The sequence below is a fragment of the Trichosurus vulpecula genome, chromosome 5 (genome assembly GCF_011100635.1).
Source record: "Trichosurus vulpecula isolate mTriVul1 chromosome 5, mTriVul1.pri, whole genome shotgun sequence".
Classification (NCBI taxonomy): domain Eukaryota; kingdom Metazoa; phylum Chordata; class Mammalia; order Diprotodontia; family Phalangeridae; genus Trichosurus; species Trichosurus vulpecula.
Window position 1 is genome coordinate 183,650,935 of NC_050577.1, and position 27,485 is coordinate 183,678,419.

Below are 27,485 nucleotides of genomic sequence, written 5' to 3' on the forward strand. Positions count from 1 at the left end.
CCAGCTTTGGAGGAACTTGAATACCAATCAAAAAAAGTTTAAATTTAGTCAGGAATGGTTCATTGTATATGATACAGTAAAAGTCAAATACTAAGACTTACCAAATATTAAGGTGGATTTAGAAATTGACTCGCCGTATCCCTGTTCTAAATATTTTGGTAGATACGTCAGATTCCCAACTAAGGCATTAAATGTCAACAAAGATAAAACCAAGTAGATGAGGTACATGCAGTTACTAAGAAGACATTTCAAGGAGTGGAAATAACCTAGAAAAAAAAGATAAGAGTTTTTATGAAAAAAGATAATTCAACAGATTCAAGAAATACCTTTTTTCCTTGCTCTGTGGATAGATAAGTATTAGGCTTTTGTATTAAACTATTATTCACAGAATCATAGAATGTTAGAGCTAAACACCAAACCTATTTAATTTTACAGAGTACAAAACTGAGGCCCAAAGAGATAATTTGAATTATACAAGGTCACAATGCTAACTAATGACAGGATGGCTTAAAAAAATCAATCTCTTCTCACTCTCACCCCATTGTTCTTTCAGCTACACTATACTGCCTCATTGAATCTTTCTGTCCTTCCTCATCAACAGTCATTGAAATGGTGCCTATGTATTGGCAGTTGCACCACTTTCAATGGCTCCATTATCTTATAAATGTTGATATTCCTGTCATCAATACAGTGCATATTTTGGGAGGGTTTCTTAATCTGTGAGCTTTTAGCCATGTGCTTCTGTAGCTTCTCCACAGAGGATTTAGCCAATGCATTGCTGGCTTTCCATGGGGCCATTTCCATTTTTTTGGATCCCAGTAAGACATATTTGCCTTTTGTGTGTTATTCATTGTGTTTATCATATGGCTGGTTCCCCTTAGTTTTGGAATATCCATTTCCTTGACAATATCCCTTATTCTACCTCTTGATCATTGGCAATGTACTGTAAACCAATCATATCCATAATACAACTGTTCATTTTCATATGATCACTTGCTGTTATCCCAACATTAAAAGAGCCAGATGCTTTTGAGTCCTTTTATATGTGAAGTGTAGCATAGCATCGTTGTTAAAGAATATAGTGTGGGGGGAGGGAGTGATGTGGGAAGAGAGAAGTGGGAAGGGAGAGGTCCATAGGATTATTGCAATTGGAACAAAGTACTAGGAGTAGGGGAACTGATTTTTTTAAAGGTGTTGATGTTTGATGAATATAGGGTGAAAGAAAAATAATTAAGTGTACTAAACAAATTTATCCAGATGTGTTTAATTTTTCTGTTGTCTATGGTCAGGGAAATGGATTTTAATTAAGAATGGTAAAGGAGTATATCATAGGCATAGGGAAGAGATAGAGGTAAAGGCATAGATTTGTCCAAGGCAGTATAAGTAGTGCTAGTAAGAGAATAATAGATTTTGGCTATAACTTAAACTTTTTGGTGGAAAAATAACTTGAGGCAAGGTTAGAGAGATAAAGTGGTACCAGCTTTGGAGGATCTTGAATACCAATCAAAAAAAAGTTTAAATTTTACTCAGTCAGGAATGGGTTACTGTATATAACACAGTAAAAGTAAAATAGTAAGATGACAAATATTAATTTAGATTTAGATGTTGACTCACCATATTGCAGTTAAATTTTATCCAAATTGCAACAACAATGTTATCGTTATCCCTGGATTTGATGTTAGAGGAACTAGGTTTGAATCCAATTCCATTATGCATCATTTATGTGAGATTGGACAAGTAACTTTATTTCTTGGACTCTAAGGGTCTCGTTCTACTCTAAATCCTATGACGTGTTAAGTAGATAATTTTCTTCTACATATTAAAACATAATTCCCTTGACTTCAACAAATATTCATAAAAGTTATGCATATTTTTGAGCAGGATAGGGGACATGGGGCAAAGCTCTTGTTAGCATTTAAGACAATCTACAGACAATCTACAGCTTCTTTGAGCTTTTTTTTCTCAGTTTCCTTCATTCTGGAATCAGAAGATTTGGGTTCTAGTTCTGGCTTTGTCACTGATCTTGTTTATCTGGAGAAACTATTTCCACCCTTTGGGCATCAGTTTTTTTATACAATGTAAAGGCTGTAAAACATCATCTTTATATTCATTTCACTTTTATGATTCCATGTTCTGTCATCTATCTAAGGATTACACACTTATTATGATGATTTATATTAACCTTCTGCCATTAATGACTGAATTTTCACTCTCTTCTCTTCTATTAGCCATATGTACAAACTAAATGTAATAGGGCTACAATGGAAGCCATCGCATTTAGATGAAATAAGTTTAAAAATCATTATTTCAATCCAGCTCCATTTCACACTCAAAGAGGACTGATTTTTGGATTAATTATAATTTAGAATTATCCTTTACAACACTTAATTTGCATAGATAAAGATGGGCAAGGTCCATTTGTTAAATATTCACCTGATGATTCTTGAGGATCCTTCTTTTGGTCAGGATTTTTAAAATTCAGCTTTTGGGTGTTTCTGTCGTTGATATTAGAGTTATCCAAAGACGCTGGAACTTTACTTTCCATTTTTGATTTCTTCAGGCTCTTAGGCATGAAAAAGAATGGTACTCCAGAAAGAATGCTAATGATCCCTGCTATGATAAAGCCAAGCCACCAAGCACCAACCCAACGGGAATCACTCGGATTTATTGTTATAAGGCCTATAATAGAAATTTATTTTAAAAATCTATTTAGAAATAAAATGCACAATGGAAATATGTCATTGCAAGAATTACTACCATTTTCTTTCACTGAAGTTAAAATTACCACATTTATCTTTAGGCAATGAGAAAATTCATTCGCACAAGGAAAAAATATGTATAAACAATAGATTAGTGAAGGATAAAGCACAGCAATGAGATCAATGAAAAATATTAATATTAGTAAAACTTGAATATGTCAAACCACATTGGAAAAGGATGCATCATTCTATTTCTGATATTTAATTCAATACAACATAGAATTTTGTTGTTATTTTTTCTGGCTGTATCAAATAATATTTTGGTAGTTTGATTTGGTATGGCACTGAATAAGCAAATCAATTTAGGTAGAATTGTCATTTGTATTATATTAGCATGGCCTACCAGAAGCAATTGATATTTTTTTCCAGATATTTAGATCTGACTTTGTGTGAAAAGTTTTTTGTAGTTGTATTCACATAAGTTTGTCTTGGCAGGTACATTCCTCTGTGTTTTATATTATTTGCAGTTATTTTAGTTGGAATTTCTCTTTCTAGCTCTTGCTGCTGGGTTTTATTGGTCATATAAAGAAATGCTGATGATTTATGTGGGTTTATCTTTTATCCTGCAATGTTGCTAAAGTTGTTGATTATTTCAAGTGATTTTTAGTTGATTCTCTAGGGTTCTCTATGTATACCATCATTTCACCTGCAAAGAGTGATAGTTTTGTTTCCTCATTGCTTATTCTAATTTCTTCAGTTTCTTTTTCTTCTCCTATTGCTGTACCTAAAATTTCTAGTACTATATTGAATAATAGTGGTGATAATGAGCATCCTTGCTTCACCTCAGTCCTATTGGGAAGGCTTCTAGTTTATCCCCATTACAGATAATGTTTGCTGATGCTTTTAGATAGCTACTGCTTATAATTTTTTTTTAAATGCAATTTATTTATTTAACATATTTGGTTTTCAGCATTGATTTTCACAACAGTTTGAATTACAAATTTTCTCCCCATTTCTGCCCTCCCCCCCCACTCCAGGATGGCGTATATTCTGGTTGCCCTGTTCCCCAGTCAGCCCTCCCCTCTATCACCCCCCTCCCCTCTCATCCCCTTTTCCCTTCCTTTCTTGTAGGGCAAGATAAATTTCTACGCCCCATTGCCTGTGTATCTTATTTTTTAGTTGCATACAAAAAGTTTTTTTGTTTTTGAACATCTGATTTTAAAACTTTGAGTTCCAAATTCCCTTCCCTCTTCCCTTCCCACCCACCCTCCCTAAGAAGTTGAGCAATTCAACCTAGGCCACACATGTATTATTATGTATAACCCTTCCACAATATTCATGTTGTGAAAGGCTAACTACATTTTGCTCCTTCCCAACCCATCCCGCTTTATTGAATTTTCTTCCTTGACCCTGTCCCCTTTCCAAAGTGTTTGTTTTGATTACCTCCACCCCCATCTGCCCTCCACTCCATCATCCCCCTGCCTTTTATTTTTTTTTTTTATCTTCCTCCCTCTTCTTTCCTGTGGGGTAAGATACCCAACTGAGTATGTATGGTATTCCCCCTCAGGCCAAATCTGATGAGAGCAAGGTTCACTCATTCCCCCCTCACCTGCCCACTCCCCTCCTCTCCTAGAACTGCTTCCTCTTGCCACTACTGCTTATAATTTTAAGGAATGCTCCTATTATTCCTATGCCCTTGAGTGTTTTTAATAGGAATGGGTGCTGAATTTTATCAAAAGCTTTTTCTGCATTAATTGAGATAATAATATGATTTCTGTTGGTTTTATTATTGATATGGTCAATTATGCTGAAAGTTTTCCCAATTTGAACTAACCCTGCATTCCTGGTATAAATCTCACTTGGTCATAGTGTATAATCCTTCTGATATATTGCTGTAATTGCTTTGCTAGCATTTCATTCAAAATTTTTGCCCCATTAGGGAAATTAGTCTATAATTTTATTTATCTGGTTTTTTTTAACTCTTCCTAGCTTAGGTATCAGTAACATATTTGTATCATATGTATTTTGCCCGTTTAAAAAAATTGTTTATATAGTATTGAAATTAATTGTTCTTTAAATGTTTGGTAGAGTTCACTCATGAACCCATCTGACCCTGAGAATTTTTTCCTAGGGATTTTATTAATGGCTTGTTCACATTTTTTTTCTAAGATGGAGTACTTTAGGCATTCTATTTCCTGATATGTTAATCTAGGTAATTTATATTTTTGTAAATAATCATTTATGCCACCTAGGTTGTCAGATTTATTGGCATATAAGGCAAAATATTTTCTAAGGTTTGTTTTAATTGCTTCTTCATTGATGGTGATTTCACCTGTTTCAATTTTGTTATGGGATATTTAGTTTCTTCTTTTTTTTTTTAAATTCAAATTAACCAATGGCTTATCTATCTTATTGGTTTTTTCATAACACCACATCCAAGATTTATTTATTAGCTCAACAGTTTTTTTTGTTTGTTTGTTCTTTTACTTTCAATCTTATTAATCTTACCTTCGATTTTCAAGATTTCTGATTTGGTGGTCAATTGTTTATTTTAATTTGTTTTTTTTCTAGGTTTTTTTTATTCATGAAGCAACAGTGCTGCTTACAGCTACTGTGGAGGTGTAAGGCCAATAACACCAGCACACAGGAGGGCTGCTAGCATAGGTTCTTTGATCTGCTTTTCTAAGGAAAACAACTTTAAGGGATTAGCAATCTCACTTTAATTAAACATACATATGTTATTCACTTAGTTCAGGGGGAAAAGACAGCACCATGATCTTCAGAGAAAATACAAACAGAAATTACAAGCAGAAATTATATAAACAGAGCAAATAACACAAATCAGCAGAGAAGGCTTCTAACTGTCTGTCCATAACAATACATCTATAGTTACCAGACCAAAAAGCACCAACATCTGGGTTTTCAAAGCTGGGGGGCTCCTTAATGGCTACCCAGAGTCTCATTTGGTCAAATCACACAAACACTCTCCCAACGAGTGATTCTCCCAAAGCAAAATGCTAAGCTCAGAGGATATATACTGTTTCCAGTCAAAAACTCTTGATTCAATCAAAGACTCTTGATTGAAACAAAGGCAAGGCTCAATCAAAGCACTTGATTGCCTTAGTGCTGAGAAGCTCTCCAAAAGAAAAAACAGAAAAAAGTCCCACTTTGCATGCCATTACAGTTCACATGCCCCATTCAATGATGCGTTCTTTTTCCATTTTGTTGATGCAAGAATTTAGAGAAATAAATTTTCCATTAAGTACTCTTTGGCTGCATCACATAAATTTTGGTATGTTGTCTCATTGTTGCCATTCTCTTTAATGAAATTATTGATTGTGTCTATGATTTGTTCTTTGACCCACTTATTCTTTAGGATTAGAGTATTTAGTTTCCAATTAATTTTTAATCCATATTTCCACTGCCTTTTTTCAATGTAATTTTTATTGCATTGTGATCCAAAGAGAATATATTTACTATTTCTGCCTTTTAACATTTGATTTTAAGGTTTTTATGCCCTATTATATGGTTAATTGTTTGTAGGTACCATGTACTGCTGAGAAAAAGGTATATTTCTTTCTTTTACCGTTCTGTTTTCTCCATAGATCTGTCATATCTAACTTTTCTGATATTTTTATTTATCTCCTTATATTATTTCTTGTTTATTTTTTGTTGCACTTATCAGGTTCTGAGAGGGGGCAGTTGAGGTCCCTCACTGGTAAAATTTTGCTTTCTATTTCTTCCTGTAACTCATTTAAATTCTCCTTTAAGAATTTGGATGCTCTACTACTTCCTGAATATATGTTTAATATTGATATTGTTTCATTGTCTATGGTGCCTCTTAGCAAGATATAATTTCCCTCCTTATCTCTTTTAATTAGATCTATTTTTGCTTTTACTTTCTTTGAGATCAGAATTGCTATCCTTTGTTTGTTTTTTTCTTTCAGCTGAAGCATAATAGATTCTGCTCCAGCCCCTTACATTTACTCTGTGTCTCTGCTTCAAGTGTGTTTCTTGTAAAGAACATATTTTAGGATTCTTATTTTGTTTCTACTTTACTATCTGCTTCTGTTTCATGGGAGAGTTCATCCAATTCAGATTCCCAGTTATGATCACTACCTGTGTATTTCCTTCCATCCTATTCTTCCTCCTGTTTGTCTTCTCTCTCCTTTTACCTTTTCCCTCCTCACCAGTGTTTTGTTTCTGTCTACTACCTCCCCTGATCTGCCCCCCCTCTTTTGTCAGTCCCCACTCCCCCTTACTTGATTCCCTCTCCTCCTGCTTCCCTGTCATGTAAAGTAAATTTCTATATTCAACCAATTGTGTATATTATTCCCTCTTTGAGCCAAATACTGGGTAGATCAAGGTTAAAGTGATACTCATAGCCTACCATCTCATCCTCCCCTCCGCTGTAATAGGTATTTGGTGTTGCTTCATGTGAAATAATTACCCCATTCCCTCTCTCCACCTCTCCCTTCCTTCTACACCCATTGTACTCCTCTTTCTCATCTTTTAATTTTTTGTGTCATTCCCTCAAATTTACCTTATACCCATATACTATGTATATTCCTTCTATCTGTACTTTTAGTGATATTATTTTTAAGAATTACAAGTATCATCTTCCTGTGTAGGAATGCAGTTTAGCTCCCTTATACTTTCTTTTTCCCTTTTTTTAAAGCTGTTTATGCTTCTCTTGGGTCTTGATATTCGTGGTCAAATTTCTGGCTTAGTTCTGGTCTTCCCCTTATGAAAGCTTCAAATCCTTCTATTTCATTGAATGACATTTTCCCGCTTGATGTATTATGCTTAATTTTGCTGGGTAAGTGATTCTTGGTTGTAGTCCTAGCTCCTTTGCCCTCTGGAATATCGTGTCCCATGACCTCTGATACTTTAATGTTGTGACTGCCAAGTCCTGTGTAATCCTGATTGTGACTCCCTGATATTTGCCTTGTTTCTTTTGGGCCTCTTAGACCATTTTTTTTCCTTGACCTGATAGTTCTGAAATTTGGCTATAATGTTCCTTGGAGTTTTTATTTTGGGATTTCTTTCCTGAGGTGGTCAGTGGATGCTTTCAATGCCTATTTTGCCTTCTGGTTCCATGACATCTGGGCATTTTTCTTTGATAATTTCTTGAAAGATGCTGTCCAGGTCCTCCTTTTGATTGTGGCTTTCAGGTAGTCCAATGACTCTGATATTGTCTCTCCTGGATCTATTTTCCAGGTCAGTTGTTTCTCCCATGAGGTATTTTACATGTTCTTCAATTTTTTTCTTCTTTGAGTTTTGTTTGGTTGATTACTGGTGTCTCATAGAGTCATTAGTTTCCACTTGCCCAATTATGTATATTAAGATTTTTTTCCCCTCAGTTAACTTTTGTACTTTCTTTCCCATTTGGGCAATTGTATCTCTTAAGGAGTTGTTTTCTTCAGTGGATTTTTTTATCTCCTTTTCCATTTTGGCCAGTTCTACTTTTTAAGCTGTTGTCCAAGCTTTCTGATTCTTCTTTATAATAATTCTGTTGTATCACTCCCATTTTTTTACAATTTTTATTCTACCTCTCTTGTATGATTTTTAAGCTCCTTTTTGAGTTCTTCCATGAGATATTTCTGGCCTTGAGACCACTACCTGTTTTTCTTTGTGGTTTTGTCCATAGGTGTTTTGACATTGTTGTCCTCTTCTGAGTTTATGTCTTGGCCCTCCCGGTCACCATAATACCTTTCTATGATCAGATTCTTTTGTTGTTGTTGTTTTTTTGCTCATCATTTTTGGCCTTTTTTCTTTCTTTTAAATTAGATCTCAGCTCCCACAGTGGAAAGGGCTCTGTCTCAGGCTTCTTGTTCCAGTGGCTACAGGCCCTGGCTGTTTACCTGATGTTGCCCTGGGGCCCATAGGGGACCCTTGTGTCTGCTGCTGTGTTGAGGGCTTTGTGTGGGTGTTCACTGGTGCTACTGGAGAGTGTAGGTGTGTGGAAGCTTACCTGATGATGAGTTGAGGTTCTAGTCATGGTATCTGACATATGCTGTGGCCTGGTGAGATGTTTCTGCATTTCCCTGGTACTATACTGAAGCACATGGAGGTCTGAACACTGGAGAATGCCTATTTGCCTTGGGCTTCGCTGAAGTACACTGAAGGCTGGCCAGACCCTGTCTTTAAGAATTTGAGTTTCAACCTTGCTGGAAGCTAAACGATTAAACTTCCCTAAGAAGTGTTGGAAGCCAGCAGAAAGAGATAGAAAGAGAAATTTTAGTTAAAATAACTGCAGACAATATAAAAGATGGGAGTCTACCTTCCATGAAAAAACAGAAACTATATGATCACAATTTCAAAACACTTTTCACACAAATAAAGTTAATTTAAAAAAATAGAAAAAAACTATATTAATTGCTCATGAGTAGGTTGAGCCAATATGATAAAATTGCAATTCTATCTAAATTAATTTACTTACTCAGTGCCATACTAATCAAACTATCCAAAAATATTTTATAGAACCAGAGAAAAAAAATTAAAAGATCATCTGGAAGAACAAAATTTCAGGAATATCAAGGGAATTAATTTAAAAATGTAATGGAAGGTGGCCTGGCCATACAAGATCTTGAACTGTATTATAAAGAGGTAATCATCAAAACAATCTGGTACTGGATTAAAAAATAGAGTGGTGGATCAATGGAATAGATTTGGTACACAATACATTGCAGTAAATGTGAATACTAATTTAGTGTTTGATGAACCCAAAGATTCAAGATTTTGGGAAAAGAACTCACTATTTGACAAAAACTGCTGGGATAACTAGAAGACACTATAGGAAAAGTTAGATATGGACCAACATTTCACACTGTATCCCAAGGTAAGGTCAGAATGGATACATAATTTAGACATAAAAGGTGACACATAAGTAAATTAGGTGAGCATGAAATAGTTTATCTGTAATATCTATGGATAAGGGAATAATTAAGGATCAAAGAGATAACATTACAAAATGTAAAGTGATTTATTTTGATTATATGAAATAAAAAAACTTGTACAAACAAAAGTAATGCAACCAAGATGATAAGGAAAATAGAAAACTGGGGGAAACTTTAAAACACCTGTCTGTGATAAAGGCCTCAGTTTTTCAAATACACAGAAAACTGAGTCAAATTTATAGGAATCCTTATCATTCCTCAATAAATAAATCATCAAAGATATGAATAAGCAATTTTCAGATGAAGAAATTAAAGCTACCTATAATCAAATGAAATAAAATGCTCTAAATCAGTACTGATTACAGAGATGACCATTAAAACTACTCTGAGGTACCACCCTATGCCTATTATATTAATAATAATATAGAAAAGTAAAACTATAAATAATGGAGAGGATATGGGAAAATTGGGACAGTGATATACTGTTATTGGAGCTGCAAACTGATTCTACCATTCCAAGAAGTAATTTGGAACTATGTCCAAAGGGCTATAAAACTGTGCATACCCTCTGATCCAGCAATAACACTACTAGGTGTGCAACCCAGAAAGATTAAAAAAATGGGAACCTATTTGAACAAAGATATTCATTGCAGCTATTTTTTGATGGCAAAGAATCAGAAATTGAGAAGGCACTCATCAAATGGAGAATGGCTGAGCAAATTGTAGTATGTGATTATAATGGAATACTATTATGCTATAAGAAATGACAAACAGGATGATTTCAGAAAAATCTAGAAAGTCTCACATAAACCAATGCAGAGTGAAGTGAGAAGAGCCAAGAGAACATTGTACACAGTGACAGCAATATTGTATGATGAACAATTGTGAATGACTTAACTTTTCTCAGCAATACAATGAACCAAGACAATTCCAAAGGACTCATCATGGAAATTCCTGTCTTCCTCTGGGGGTGGTGGTGTTGGATGAAGTCTGAATGCAGACCAAAGCATACTTTTCTCTCTCCCTCTCTCTCTCCCTCTCTTTCTTTCTTTCCTTTTCTTTATTTCTTCTTCCTCCCTTCCTTCCTTTCTTTCTCTCTCTCTCTCTCTCTCTCTCTCTCTCTCTCTCTCTCTCTCTCTCTCTCCTTTCTTCTGGAAAATGAATGTGGAAATATGTTTTACATATATCACCTATGTCAGATTGTACATGTATCACCTATATCAGATTGCTTACAATCTCAGGAAGGGGGGAAGGGAGGAAGAAGAGAACTTAAAGCTCCACATTTTTAAAAAAAAGTGATAAAATTGTTTTTTACATGTAATTGGGGAAAAATCAAATATTATTTTAAAATGTTGGAGGGTAAATCCCAAATAAAATCATAGAATTCTACATTATTAGAGGTGAACTGAGGCATTAAAATCTAATCAAACTACTTCATTTGATTAAATCAATAATACCATGTACTTCTTTAGAAATAGAGTGTGATATAGTGGATTTGAAGATTGTTGTCATAGCTTGGAGGGTTGGGCAGAGCCAAGATAATGAAGTACAGGCAGAAACCCAGCTGAACTCTTACAGTATACCCCTCTAAACAATTTTAAAATAACTCCTTAAAACAAATTTTGAAGTGGCAGAGACAATTATCGAGTGATGTCAGGGAGGCATTTTTTCCAGCCTAAGATGATTTAGAAGTTCAGTAGGAGAGGTCTGTGATGTTATGGAAGAGGCCAGGCAGGAGCACTCACGGTGTGCATGAGCAGCATCACCAGCACTGGTAGCAGAGACAGAACATGGAGGCAACTAAAACACTGAAAGCAGCAGCTTTGGGAGTTCTCAGCCCAGAGACAATGATAAGGGAATCAGAAAACTGGAAAGAAGGAGCTTACAAGGGCCCCTTTGCTGTCACTGGGTGCAGCTGGCACTGATTGGCCCCTCTATTGCCCAAATGCTGTTCTGGGTCACAGTTCTAGTGTGGAGAGGAGTTAGTCACAAGGGAGAAGGAGCCCTGGTCACATTTCCAAGACAGAGAGGACCACTAGTGCTTGTGGATTAAGGATAGCAGGAACCCTGGTCACAGTTCTAAGGCAGAAAAGTCCTAGTGCTTTTCACTGCAGGAAAGTAGAGGACCTGGTTATAGGGCCAAAAGGAGGGCTAACACTTGTGGCAACAAGGGAGCAGGGTCTTTTCTGGGTAAAGACCAGACATTGGTGATCTCACCTCTCCCCAGATCACAGCCACTCTGGATGGACTGAAAATTCTCAGACCACTAGAAGTAGTTTTGAAATCACATCATGGAAAAATTCTGAAGCATGGGACAGTTGTCTATAAAAATGAGCAAGGTAATAAGAAGGTGATGTAGCAGGTAGAAGTAAAGTAGAGGAGGCAGGAAGGATAGGAAACAAAAGATATATACAAACATAAAAAACAAAGATCAGGAGGAGATTATGTTTGGGAAAGTATATGTCTATATACTATATATATATATATATATATGCATGTGTATATGTATAAGTGTATGTTTATATCTGTATGTATATTTATATATCAAGAAATATCTAAATTATATTGTAGCCTTCTGGGGGGTAGGGGGAGGGGAAAAAAGAACAAAGTTAAAAAGTGCACAGCAGAGAACAAAAGAAAACACAAGGAAGCAAAGAAAATATGGACAATTTTCAACACAAGGTGTATTATTTATCATACAGGCCTTTCTGAAATGAAATTTATTGTTACATATTTTGAATCCTCTCCTATGTTCTGCTATGCACATGACATGCTTTTTTTCTTTCTTATTTTATATTTAAGTTTCAATATTTAAGTTTATGATATGTTTTTGTTTCTTTTCTCCATTTTGTATTTGTGTTCTGGTAAAATAAAATTTAATAAAAAATGAGCAAACACCAAAGCCAAGAAAGAACTTGACCATAAAAATCTACTACAGTGGCAAGGAAGGCTAAGATATAAACCCAGAAGACAATGTGGAAACAGCTACAACCAAAGCCTCTAAGAAAATAGCTAATTGGATACAAACCCTACAAGAATTCCTGGAAGAGTTAAAGAAAGAGATGAGTGGTAGAGGAATAATTGGGAAAAATAAATGAAAGTGATGCAATTAAACTATGAAGAAAGAATTAACAGCTTGGTAAAAGAGGCACAAAAACACTGAAGAAAATAATACAATTAAAAGAGAATCAACCCAATGGTAAAAGAGGCACAGAAGGCAAAATTGACACTGAATTCATCTCATATTTGGAGACTGCCTCAAAATGTCAGGCAATCAGGTTTAGTCCTGCTCCACTTACTCATCATGGTGACTCAGGACTCTCACTAGTCATTTCAATGTGGCTGATTCTACCCAGATAAAAACTAAAAGGTTTTCAAGTAAGATTCCATTGAAGGACTATCTTCCTGCTTTCCAGAGATCAGCTAGTCACCATCTAATAGTTTCTCTAGCAACAACACCACAGTGTCCACAAAGTCAATGAGGTCAGGGCCAATGTCTTAGTTTAACCAATATTTTTTGTTTTAAATATTCATTTATTAAAATTCTGAATTATAATTTCTCTCCCTCTGCCCTTTCTACACCCACTGAGAAGGTAAACAATATATCAATTATACATGTGAAGTCAGGCAAAATATATTTATATATTAGCCATGTTGCAAAAAATAAAGTAAAAATTGAGAAACATGTAAAAAAATTTAAAAAGCATGTTTCAGTTTCATTGAGTTCATCAATCTCTGGAAGTGATAACATTTTTCATCTTGGGTCTTTTAAAACTTTCTTAGATCATTGTCTTGTTTATGTTTTTGTTTTTCTCTGTTTTGATTTGAATATAATATCATTCACAGTTGATCATTACAATATTACTCTTACTGTGTTTTCCTGGTTTTGCTCACGTCATACAGATCTTTCCAGGTTTGTCTGAAACCATTCTGTTTTTCATTTCTTATAGTGCAGTAGTAACCCATGACAATCATATACCACAACTTGTTTAGCCATTCCCCAACTAATGGACATCCCTTCAATTTCCAATTCTTTTCCACTACAAAAAGAGCTACTATAAATTTTTTTGTACAAATAGGACCTTTTCCCTTTTCCTTGATCTTTTTCAGACACAGAGCTAGTAGTGGTATTACTGGGTCAAAGGGTATGCACAGATATATCACTCTTTGGGAATAGTTCCAAATTGTTTTCTAGAATTGTTGAACTAGTACACAACTCTACCAACAGTAAATTAGTGTCCCAATTTTTCCACATCCTCTCCAGCATTTGTCATTTTCTTTTTCTGCCTTGATAGCCATTCTGATAGGTTCAAGGTGGTATCTAGAGTTATTTTAGTTTGAATTTCTCTAATCAGTAGTGGTGTAGAGAATTTTTCATATGACTATTGGGAGTTTTGATTTCTTCTTCTGAAAATTTCCAGTTCATATATTTTGACCATTTATCAACTGGTCTATTGCAGTTGCAGAGGACTATTATTTTTCATAGATTTGAGTCCATTCCCTATATATTTGAGATATGAGGCCTTTATCAGAGAAACCTGCTCTAAAATTCCCCTCACCCCAGTTGCTAGTTTTCCTTCTAATTTTGGTTGTATTAGTTTTTTGTACAAAAGCAAGAAATTTCCATGTAATCAAAATTATCTGTTTTACTTCCTATGATCCTCTCTATCTCTGCTTTTTCATGTTCTCCTAATTTACTTATTATGTCACTCTATATGTCTAAATTATGTACCCATTTTGACCTAATCTTGGTATTATGTGTGGTCTATACTTACATATATATATATATATATATATATATATATATATATATATATATACTTATATATATTGGTCTATACTTAGTTTTTGAAAACTGATTTCCAGTTTTCCTAGCAATTTTTTATCAAATGGTGAGTTTTTACTCCCAAAGCTTGGATTTTGGGGTTTATCAAATGCTAGATTACTATAGTTATTTACTATTATGTATTGATTTTAGAAAGGTAATACTTATTTTTAGAAAGGCTCTATCAATTCCTATGCTGTTTTTTTACAATTTTAATAAGAATGGGTGTTGTATTTCATCAAAGGCTTTTTCCTACATCTATTGATATAATCATATATTTTGTTGTTATTGTTATTGATATGGTCAATAATTCGTATAGTTTCCTAATAATGAACTAGCCCTTCATTGCCAGTATCAACCCCCCCCTCCGGTCATAGTGTCTGATCTTTGTGATAAATTGCTGTCATCTCCTTGCTAGTATTTTTAATTTTTTTTGCGTTGATATTAATTAAGGAAATTGTTTTGCAATTTTATTTTTTTATTTTTTCTTTCCCTGGTTTAGGCATTGAAACCATTGTTTGTGTCATAAAAGGCATTTTGTAGAACTCATTCTTTGTCTTTTTTTTTCTCAAATGGTTTATATAGTATTGAGATTAATTTTTTATGTGTTTGGTAGAATTCACTTGTGAATCTGGTCCTGGGGAATTTTTTTCTTAGGGAGCTCATTTATGGCTTATTCATATCTTTTTTCCTAAGATTGAGCTATTTAAGCATTTCTTTTTCTCTTATGTTAATCTGGTAGTTTATATTTTTGTGAATATTCAGCCACTTCACTTGTACATATACAATAGAAAAAAATTTGGAATACCAAATAAACATTTTGGGGGTTAGCCCATAAAAGTATTGAGTCCCTCCTACCTGAAATCTAACTTCAGTAGGCAAGCAATGTTGATTAGCGAGCTGATATTTTTCTGAGATTTGATGCCCAGCTATTTTTAAAGGTGATCTAGTGGGGTTAACCTCAAGAGCAATCCTTCCAATATTGTCTGAACTGAGGAACCCTTGTGGATCCTCTTTCCAAGGAAAGCCCAGGCTATGACCTTTGGATGGGGGCTTCTGCTGAAAGGACTTTGACTATTAATCCTGAATATGAGGGTTTGAAAAGGCATAATTCCTGTATGATTTGAGGAAGATTGTATTCCAAATGAAGTTGTTTCATAAAGAGAACCAGAGGGAGCAGGTATCTGAGTAAGCCTAGCCTTATCAATTTGAATATGACTCCTGTGATTTTCCTTGAGTAATCTCTGGAGACTACTTTCTATAGAAAATTTAAAACAAGGAACACAAATGTATCTATCAGCTCCAGACATTACTAAACAAGAATGTGCACAGGAAAATTTAGATGGAAAAAATTATCAAAGCAGTTTCATGTTCTCAGTGTAGTTAATGTCCTCCAATTTCATGAAAAGATGGTGACTGGAAGACTTAAATGAAATATTTCAGGTATATAGTTAACTGCCAAGTTAATAACTCTATAGTGATTTTCATTTTCATATTGGATTCTACCAAAAGAACTATTTATTCATCTAAATTCTTAGTAGTTTTGGTTAGGAGAAGCTATAAAATTAGTTATTTGTCAACAAATAAAAATCCCAAATGATTATCTGAATGTTTTACTTTCAGTTAATTTAATTAAACTTATACACACAGAATCTAAAATTTATTTGTTACCATTCTCCAAGATTTCTATATTTGCAAAATGGTAAAATATCATTTCATCTTATATTACAACATGCAGATATTATAAGTTGTAATTAGAATTGAATTCTTTCAAAGCATGATGAACAGGGAATATTTTTTTTAAATATTGCTTTGATTTCTTTGTACTTACTTAGGTCTACATATCCAACGTCCACATATATTCTTGCACATAATGCTGCTAGCAGAAAGCCTAGTATTGAGCCAACCAATGACAACGATTGCAAAAGACCTGAAATATAAAATAATTCAGTCATTAAAAGCAACATTGTTTCAATGGCTACAACATTCCTTTTTTGTTGCAATACAATACTGTGATCACATACTGAAGAAATAGGTTTCTTTAAGTCAATTCTTTTTTATCAAAATATATTAATAGAAGATTATTATGAAGGTAAGTCAAGAAAAAAAGATTTAAAATGATGATTACAGTTATATATTCTAATACTTTAAGGCTATGTCCTTCCTTTAGTGGTGAGATAATTAACTGGTATTTTTTACTCTATGGTTCATGACATGAACTTTAGACAATAATAAAGCAACATACATAGTATAAGATGGGCATTTCAATCAGGAAGTCAGAGGAGTCACCTTATGTTCCTGGGCCACATAGCCTTTAGGTAGTAAGGAGTACATGTGCCAAGTGACAAAAGTAAATAGCAACAGCAATTTGTTATCTGTGCACAGAGCCACCTATTGAAAAATTGGTTGAGGGTTTTGCTTCAATCAGGGTGAAGGTTAAGGGAGAGACTCCTGCATCTCTGACAGTAACAACTCAAGGAGGCACTAGTAGATGGCTATTAGAAGTTTAGAATGTGCAGTTCTGGGAGCCAAGTAGGCAGAGTAAGCAGTGAATCACTGTCACTCTCCCTTATTGACCTCTGGAAAAAAAACAGAAAAAAGCACCCCAGGAAAAATTCTGGAACAGCAGAACCAGCAGAAAGATGGAATAGAACTATCTTTTAGCCCAGGGAAGTTGGAGGATCAGCAAGAAAGGTCTGTCTCACTTAGGTTAAAGGGGGGTGCAGTCCAGAATGGGAGGTTGCCCAGCAAGCCAGCAACAAGCCCCACCTCAACAAACCAACAAGAGATCCTGAGTCCCAGGGTGGTGGAGAAGGCAAGCACCAACACCAGGACCCCTCATATGCCTCAGCATACTCAGGGGAACTGACAAATTCCAGCTTGGAGAACCACCACAAGCTCTGGTGAAACCCCATGTAGGCAGGCATCTTCCAACAGTGGACTTCCCTGTGCTTCAGTATAGCCCTGGGTGGGTAGACATCCTCCAGCATCCAGATGTCCTTGTGCACCAGTGTAGCAATGTAGGAAATGCAGGAAAAACCCCACCTGGCCTCGGCACACACCTGACACCACCACTAGGACACCAGCTCAGTCCAAGGTAAGCTTCCAGACCCCTACAGCCTCCAGCTGCCAGCACCTGAGGCCCCAGCACACAGGGCCAGTGACAATGCCCTGTCTCCCAGCACAAAAAGCATGGAACAGTGGCCCCTGTATGCCATCATGAGAGCTAAACTTTAAAAGCCAGGAAATAGGCAAACAAGACGAGAAAGAAGCAAAAATGAAGATTGACCATTAAGAATCACTATGGCAACAAAACAAAACTTAGAAGAGGACAACATTGTCAACACACCTCCATCAGAAACCTCAATGCGGAATGTGAATTGATCTCAACCCCAAAAACTCTTCTTGGAAAAGCTCAAAAAGAATGTCAAAAGTCAAATAAGAGAGGTAGAAGAAAATTTGGTGAAAGAAATGAAAGGTATGCAAGAAAGAGTCAACAATTTGGAAAAGGAAGAACAAAAATTGACTGAGGAAAACAATTCCTTAAAAAATATGGTAGGCCAGAGAGCATAGGAATAAATGGAGCCTTCCTTAAATGTAATGGGATAAGTTAGATGCATTTCCAATAAGATTGGGAGTGAAACAAGAATGTACATCATCACCACTGTTATTCAGTATGGCACTAAAAATGTTAGCTTTAGCAATAAAAGAAGAAAAAGAAATTGAAGGAATTAGAATAGGAAAACAAGAAACTAAGTTACCATTCATTGCATATGATATAATGATGTACTTGGAGAATCCTCAAGAATCAAGTAAAAAACTACTTGAAACAATAAACAACTTTAGCAAAGTTGCAGGATATAAAATAAACCCACATAAATCATCAGCATTTCTATATATCACTAACAAAGCCCAACAGCAAGAGAAAGAAAGAGAAATTCCATTTAAAGTTACTGTAGACATTATAAAATATTTGGGAATCTACCTGCCAGAAAAAAACCCAGGAACTATATGAACACAATTACAAAACAATTCTCATGCAAATAAAGTCAAATCTAAATAATTGGAAAAACATCAGTTGCTCATGGATAGCCAAGCTAACATAATAAAAATGACAATTCTATCTAAATCAATATACTTCTTCAGTGCCATACCAATCAAATTACCAAAAAAATTTTTATAGAGCTAGAAAAAATAACAACAAAATTCATCTGGAAGAAAAAACGTCCAGAATATCAAGTGAATTAATGAAAAGAAATACTAGGGAAGGTGGCCTAGCCATACCAGATATTTAATTGTTATCATGAAGCAGCAATCATCAAAACTACTTGGTACTGGCTAAGAAATAGAGGGGTAGATCAGTGGAATAGCTTAGGTACACAAGACACAGAAGTCAATGATTATAGTAACCTACTGTTTGATAAAGCCAAAGCCTCTGGCTTCTGGGATAAGTACTCATTATTTGACAAAAACTGCTGGGTAAACTGGAAAATAGTATGGCAGAAACTGGGCATAGACTCACGTTTGACACTGTATACAAAAATGAAGTCCAAATGGGTACATGATTTAGATATAAAGACTGATACTATTAACAAATTAGGGGAGTAAGGAATAGTTTATCTGTCAGATTTATGGAGAGTGGAGGAATTTATGACCAAACAAGGGATAGAGAACATTATGAAATGCAAAATGGATAATTTTTATTATGTTAAATTGAAAAGTTTTTGTACAAACAAAGCATAATACAACCAAGATTGAGAAGGAAGCAGAAAACTGGGAAAGAATTTTTACAACTAGTGTCTCTAATAAAGGCCTCATTTCTAAAATATATAGAGAACTGAGTCAAATTTACGAAAATACAAGTCATTCCCCAATTGATAAATGGTCAAAGGATATGAAAAGAGAATTTTCAGAGGAATGAATTAAACTTATCTACAGCCACATTAAAAAATGCTCTAAATCACTGTTGATTAGAAAAATGCAAATCAAAACAACTCTTAGGTACCACATCACACCTATCGCATTGGCTAACATGAAAAAACAGGAAAATTATAAATGTCGGAGAAGATGTAAGAAAGTTGGAACACTAATCCATTGTTGGTGGAGTTGTGAACTCATTCAACCATTCTGGAGGGCAATTTGGCACTATGCACAAAGGGCTATAAAAATGTGCATACCCTTTGACCCAGCAATACCACTTCTAGGGCTGTATCCCAAAGAGGTTGTAAAAATGGGAAAAGGACCTATATGTACAAAACTATTTATAGCAACTCTTTTTTTGTGCTGGCCAAGAACTGGAAATCGAGGGGATGTCCATCAATTGAGGAATGGCTGAACAAATTGTGGTATATGAATGTAATGGGATACTATTGTGCTATAAGAAATGATGAGCAGGCAGACTTCAGAGAAACCTGGAAAGATGTGAATGAACTGATGCTGAGTAAGGTAAACAGAACCAGGAAAACATTATACACAATAACAGACACATTGTGTGATGACTGACTTTGACAGAGTTAGCTCTTCTCAGCAATGTAAGGACCCAAAACAACTGGTAAAGACTCATGATGAAAAATGCCATCCACATCTGGAAAAAGAAATATGGAGTTTGAATGCAGGTTGAAGTAGATTATTTTCTATTTTTGTTTTGTTTTGTTTTGTTTTATTTTATTTTTTTTTGTTCCCCCATTCCTTCTAATTCTTCTATGGAACATGACTAATGTGAAAATACGTTAAATAGGAATGTATACATAGAGCCTATATCAGATTGCATGCTATCTTGGGGAGGGAAAGAGGAGGGAGGGGGAAAGATTTAAAACTTCTGGAAGTGAATGTCGAAAACTAAAAATAAAAAAAATTAATTAAAAAAAAGAACATTCAGAAGAGAAAAAAGACAAGAAAAGCTCTGATGGTGCTAACATGTTAAAATTGATGTGTGCTTAAAAATCATGTGTTTTTTGTGATAGATTCACAATTTCACATGCAATCCTTTTTTCTGTCCTTTGTATATGTAAATGTTCATCTTAGCTGATAACTGCCAAATTGATAATAAAAAAATAAAATAGAAAAAAGAAACAAAAATTAAGGGATGAGAGAGAGGAGTACAAAGTCTGCAGATGGAAAGGAGAGGTAGAATGGGGCAAATTATCTTATATGAAGAGGTGAGAAAGATCTTTTACATTGGAGGGGAAGATGGGAGAATGGGTGATGGGCGTCACTTGTACCTTACTCTCATCAGTATTGGTTGAAAGAGGAAATAATATACAAGATCAATTGAATGTAGAAATCTATCTTACCTGATGAGGAGAGAAGATTAAATAAAGGGAGGAGATTAAGTAAAGTAAAGATTAAGTAAAGGAGAATAAGTAAAGGTGGGGACTAACAGAAGGGAGAACAGATCGGTGAAGTGGTAGACAGAAGCAAAACACTGGTGAGGTGGGAAAAGGTGTGTAACTACAATCTGTTAGCAGCTACTGTGGCTAAGACCAACAACAACCAGTACTACAGAAGGGCTGCTAACACAGGTTCTTTGATCTGCTTTACTAAGGAAAGTAACTTTAAGGGGCTAACTATCTCACTTTAATCAAACATACATATATAACTCACTTAGTTCAGGAGGAAAAGCCAGCACCCTGAACTTTAGAGGAAATACAAATAGAAATTACAAACATCAGCAGACAAACCTTGTCTGATTCAAATCACAATTCATAGTTACCAGGAAAGCTCAACATCTGGATTTACAAGCCAGGGAGCTCTTAACAATGGCTTGCTCCAAGTCATGCGCCACTCTTCCAGTGAGTGAGAGCCCCAAGGAAAAATGACAACCTCTGAGTTTATATATCCTGTTCATGGTCAAAGGTCATCACAACATGCGAATCAAACCCATGTGACCTAAAAGCATCACAAACATGTGACTCAAACCCATGTAAACTAGGCTTTCCCTTGAGGCAAGCAAGTCATCAAAGACTCCTGATCTAATCAAAAAAACTGAAGGCCAGACTCTTCAAGGGTGCTTGATTAAATAAGTACTAAAAGAACAGTAAAAGAAAGTCCCAACTTAATTACTGATACAGGGTGAAAGGAGAAAGAGGACTAAGAGGAGGAAGAATAGCATGGTGGCAAATACACAGCGAGTAATCAAAACTGGGAATGTGAATGAGATGAAGTCTTCCATAAAACAGAAGACGATACCAAAGTAGATAAAAAAATGAAATCCTATAATATGTTGCTTACAGGAAACACACTTGAAGCAGAGAAACACAGAGTAAAGGTGAGGAGCTGGAGCAGAATCTATTATGCTTCAGCTGAAGTAAAAAAAAAAGCAGGGGTAGCAATCCTGGTCTTAGACAAAGTAAAGTAAAAAAAAAAAATACCTAATTGAAATAAAGAAGGAAACTGCATTTTGCTAAAAGGTATCATTAACAAGGAAGCAATCAAATTAAAATAGCAAGAGCAATACCTGTAAGATCTATGGGAAGGGGAAGAATTCATGACCAAACAAGAAATAGAGCATTACAAGATTTGTGTACAAAAGCAAGCCCCTGTCTTTCTCCAAGATGCTAGTACCCCAAGGACCAGTCCACTACTTTTGCATTAATGTAGCCCTCTTAAATAGGAGAATATCTTCCTCTTGAATTCTTTCCAGACAACCTGATTCTTGAACCTCGTCATCCTCATTTCCTTTTGATCTATTTCTTCTCCCACAACTATGATGAATATGGAAATATGTTTTACATGATAGCACATGTATAAACTATATCAAACTGCCTACCATTTTCAGAAGAAGGGAGGGAGAAAAAAATTTAGAACTCAAAATCTTGTAAAATTGAAAGCTAAAATTTTTCTTGATATATAATTGAGGAGATACTATTTAAACTAAAAATATTGAATCTCCATTACTTAAAACTTAGGAGAGTATTTAATGTCTAGACCATATAGGGTTGATTTTGCTGACTCCAGATAAAATCAATAAAATTGGTCATGGAGGAAGATGATGAGTAATGAATACAGAACAACCTTTTTTCTTTTTCCTTTTTTTGCCCACTTTATAGCACTTTATTTTTTCCAATTACATTTAAAAATAACATTCAACATTCACTTTTGTAAGATTTTGAGTTCCAAATTTTTTGCTCCAAGATGGCAAGCAATATGATATAGGCTATACATGTACTATCGTATCAAACATATTTCCACATTAGTCGTGTAGTAAAAGAATCACAACAAAAGGGAAAAACCATGAGAAAGACAAAAACAAAAACAAAAAAAGAGAGAAAATAGTATTCTTTGATCTGCATTCAGATGTCATGTTCTTTATCTGGATGTGGATAGCATTTTCCATCATGAGTCCTTTGGAATTGTGGAGTTTATTAAATGGAGTTTATTAAAACTCAGTCATGGTACAATGTAGCTGTTACTGTAGAACAACCTTTTTTCTAATTGTGAATAAAGGACCAGAATTGATAATCACATTTCCTATAATTTCCCTCTTTGTTAATTTAACATGTTTTTATAACTTTATCTTGCTTGGTAATAAAGTCCTTTAAACATCAACAACAGCCTAGAAATTAGCTATCAGGATAGGAGAGAAAGCTATGCTTTCCAAAACTGAAGTGAGGTGACTGAAGGCAAAGCCATGATAGATTATTAGAGGCAGCAACCCAGCCAAACTCTCTAAACATTCCAATTTCAAACAACTTTAAAATTACAACTCAAAATCTTTGGGATGGCAGAGTGAAAAAGGTGGAGGTGAGGCTAAGAAAACTAAAGAGGTTAGCAAAAGAAGTCTGTGAAACCTGAATGCACGTGGTGGCAGCAGTATCAGCCTAGGCCTTGAAGGCAGCTGTGATAGCAGCAGCAGTTTCAGGAGCTCCCAGCCCAGAGGTAGAAAAGGCTTTGTACAACTGATCAGAAAAAAAGATGACAGGGGAGCCTTTGCTGGCACAAAGTGCAGCTGGTGTTGATTGGCAACTTTATTGCCCATATACAATTCTGGGTTGTAGTTCCAGGGCAGAGAGGAATCTTTTTCATAAATCACAAGGGAGCACAGGGCCTGGTCAGAGTTCCAAGGAAGAGAGGAGAGCTAGCACTTATGGCTGGAGGAAAGTAGAAGACCTAGTCACAGTTCCAAGTTCAAGAGGAGCAGTAGTTCTTGAAGTTGCAGTGGATCAGGACCTTTCTTGGGTAAAGACCAGAGTGCACACCACAAGAAAGCAGTCACATCCCCCCACATCACACCACATTGGAAGCACTGAAAACTCACACACCCCTATTACTAGCTCTTAAAACAGCAGAAAGAAAAAACCTGAAGCTTGGGACAGTGAGCATCCAGGTGAGCAGATCCCAACTTTAACATAAGGTTCAAATCCAAGAAATAGACTAGAAAATGAGTAAACAACAAAAAGAGCTTGATCATAAAAAGCTAATATAGTGGCAGGGAAGACAAAGATAGAAACCCAGAAAGAGACAACAATGTAAAAACCCTTACAACCAAAGTCTCAAAAGAAAATGATAATTGGATATAAGTCAAATGAGAATTCCTAGAAGAGTTAAAGAAAGAGATGACTGACAGAGGAAATTTGGTATAGAAGTGAGAGTAATGTAAGAAATTTATGAAAAAAAATTAAGTTTGGTAAAAGAGACACAAATGATACTAAAGAAAATAGAACCTTAAATTGGCCTAATGGTAAAAGAAGCATAAAAATTCAGTGAAGAAAAGAACTCCTTAAAAAGCAGAAGAATAGGGGAGAAAAAGCAGGGACTTCCTTGAGCTCTCCCCAAAATCCCTCCAAACACCTGTAAAAAAAATGACTCTAAACACAAAACGACAGAGTGAAACAAGTCTTCAGCCCAAGACAGCCTGGATGGCTGGTGGGAAGGTTCTATCACACCGTGCTGGGAGTGGGGGCCATGCCGGCACAGACCAGGCTGGAGCAGACCAGGTGCAGCAGGTCTCAGGGCACTGAATCACTGAGTTGTGGTGGGTTCCAGATTTCTCAACACAATGCCAAACACCACTTAGCAGGTCAGTGGGAAAACTCTGTTGAATCTGGGTGAGAGAAGGGTGTAGTCTGGCTCCAGGCCTGGGATGGTGTAGGCAGCAGCAGCAACAGAGGCAGCACAGCAGCTGCTTCTGAAGCTCCAGGCCCACAGACTATGGGGGGATCAAGCAGTTAATCAGAGCAGGAGTGCAGAGATCTCATTGCTGGCACTGAGGCAGTCTCTTGCTTTACCCTGCTTGGATCTGGGTTACAGTCCTGGGTGGCAGTCCTGGGTGAGGAGGAGCACTGGTGTAGTAGAGCTTGTGGTGGTCATGGACAGGGCGTCCTCCTAGCAGTTCCAAGGCAGAAAAGAGTGCTTGGGACAACTCACAGACCAGAGCACAGGCCAGGAGAGGAGTAAACACCTTTTCTTGAATCATACCACCTCAGCAGAACTGAAAATTCACAGGTGCCTACAAGTAACTCAGAAAACAGCTGGGCAAAACCCCTGAAGTTTGGGACAGAGCACTCTCCACTCTGGAAACAATCATACCATGACAAAGAGCTCAAAAGTCAAGTAATTGGCTGGGAAAATGAGCAGACAGTATAAAAAAGATCAGACTACAGAATCTTACTTTGGTGACAAAGAAAATGAAAACATACAGGGTGAAGAAGACAACAAAGTCAAAGATCCTATATAAAAAGCCTCCAAGAAAAATACGAATTGGTTGCAGGCCATGGAAGAGCTCAAAAAGGATTTTGAAAATAAAGTAAGAGAAGTAGAGGAAAAATTGGGAAAAGAAATGAGAGGAATGCAAGAAAATCATGAAAAATGAGTGAACAGCTTGCTAAAGGAAAAACCCAAAATACAAAGAAAACAGCACCTTAAAAAATAAACTAACCCAAATGGTAAAAGAGCTCCAAAAAGCCAATGAGGAGAAGAATGCCTTAAAAGGCAGAATTGGCCAAATAGAAAATGAAGTCCAAAAGCTCACCAAAGAAAATAAGAACCTATATGCACAAAAATACTCCTAGAAAATCTTTTGTGGTGGCAAACAATTGGTGATTGAGGAGAAACTCAGCAATTAGAGAGTGGCTGAACAAATTGTGACACGTGATTGAGATGGGCTGCTATTATGCTATAAAAAATAATGAGGGCAGTGGTTTCAAAAAAAATGGGAAGACCTCTATGAATTGATGCAAAGTGAAGTGAGCAAAACTGGGTTATTGTATATAGTAACAACATTATTTTAATGGTGATCAACTGTGAAAGACTTGGCTAATTCGAAAGGACTCATGATGAAAATGCTATCACCTCCAGAAAAAGAATTTCTGAACTCTGAGTATAAATTGAAGTACAGTTTTCTCACTTTATTTTCTTGCTTTTTGTGATATGGGTAATGTGCAAATGTTTTGCATTCTTTCACATCTATAAAGGCTATAATATTACTTGTCTTCTCAGTGGGTGGGAGAGAGGAAGGTGGGGGGGGAGAAAATGTGGAACACAAAAAAATGTTAAAAATAAATAAATGATTAATATTTTTTAAACTGAGGTGAACTAATCACAGTAGTTGTTTCTAATGGGTCAAGTATATTATTTGTTTCTGGAAAAAGGAATAGATTGAAAGGATAAAACAGACAAAAGGATCACAAAAGTACATTACCTATGTAAAAAGGAGAATGGCCTTCTTTAGCAAAGTTATCAATATATGCGATTCCCAAAGGTCCAAGTGGACTTTCTCCAATCCCACGTAGCATGTTTCCCAACATTACATATATCCACATGGGTGAAGTAGATTCATTTTTGCAACCTTGGAACACAAGAAATCAGGGTTTTTTTTTTATTTTTACCATAATATACTTAATTATGCAGCTATATCTTTGTTTTGCCTGAACATATAATACTCATTACGTCTTTAATTTGACTTTATTTTATTGGTTCAACTAGAGACCAGATTCAGTCTCACAGTTTATCAAATCCTCTCTTTAAAAAAGAAATATTTCTTTTATTGAACCATTCTTAAAATTTTTTAAATTAAAGAATAATGCCTAATGCATGAATAATGATACTTACTTGATTCTAGTAGTATTGGCGATGTCGTATTTCCAGCTGAATGTTGATCAGTTGTGCAAGGAAGGTAGGTAACCGTTAAGTTATCAAGTGCTTTACCATCTAATGATGTATCATACGTGTAGCTAGGATAATATATTCAGAATACTAAGTTATAAGGTATTCACAATTTCATATACCCTCATCCTGTCATAGGTTCCCAAAGTGATCAATACCACTGGGGGGGGGGCTGGAATGATCCAGGGGGCAGTAGTAGTCTCAAGTACAGTTGGAGGTCTTTGAAGAAAAATAAAGGCACGGCAGAAGCATAAGGAAAGACAAAAATATAAGAAAGTTTTGAAAAGCCATTCTTACATGTTTCATCTGTTGTGTAACAGAGTTAAAGTTGTAACAATTACATTATTTTCCAAATAAGCTTCAAGTTATAACTGATCAGTGGTAAAGTACACTGACAAGTCTTAACAAGCAAATGTTGGCAGGTGAGCATGTGGCGCATCGTCAGGAAGTACAGCATGCATTGGAAGGAATATGTGCATATAATGATGTAATAACTTGTTTACAATATGATATTGATACTATATTGTTACATTACATAACATCACATCAGCAAAATTTTAATGCAGGTAAATACAATAAATTTACAATAAATTATTAAATTTAAGATGCGTCATTTGAAAATATTTTATATGTATTGTTTGAAATGATGCAAATTTCAAAAAAAAAAGCTAAAGGGCTAAAGAAAGTAGGTTGTGGGGGGGGGTGCAGAGAGCTGAGTAATTTTTTTAAAGGGGACCGTAGACCAAATATGATTGGGAACCTCTGCTGTAGACCAATTTCATCTTACAATTTTCTCACCCCAATACACTTACACATTGAACTTTACTCTGCTTTTCTGTCTGTCTTTTAGAATTAGTGGGTGATGATGGACAAAGAATGCCCCTCAGGAATAACAACAGTCTTTCTCAAGTAATATCAACAACTAAAGGCCAAAGAAGCCCTTAAGTACAGTTAAAGGGA

General features: G+C 35.6%; 1 protein-coding gene across 1 annotated transcript in view; it reads right to left on the reverse strand.

Annotated features, from left to right (window-relative positions):
• The window catches only part of LOC118851722 (solute carrier organic anion transporter family member 1B1-like), a gene marked incomplete at its 5' end in the record, with an annotated part of 51,252 nt that extends 24,659 nt beyond the window's left edge, over nt 1-26,593 (reverse strand). Inside the window, 5 exon segments of the mRNA XM_036761233.1 lie at nt 102-266; nt 2,434-2,679; nt 16,255-16,353; nt 26,062-26,208; nt 26,472-26,593. Coding sequence (XP_036617128.1) covers nt 102-266; nt 2,434-2,679; nt 16,255-16,353; nt 26,062-26,208; nt 26,472-26,593 — 779 coding nt within the window.
• Between the last annotated feature and the right edge of the window lie 892 nt (nt 26,594-27,485).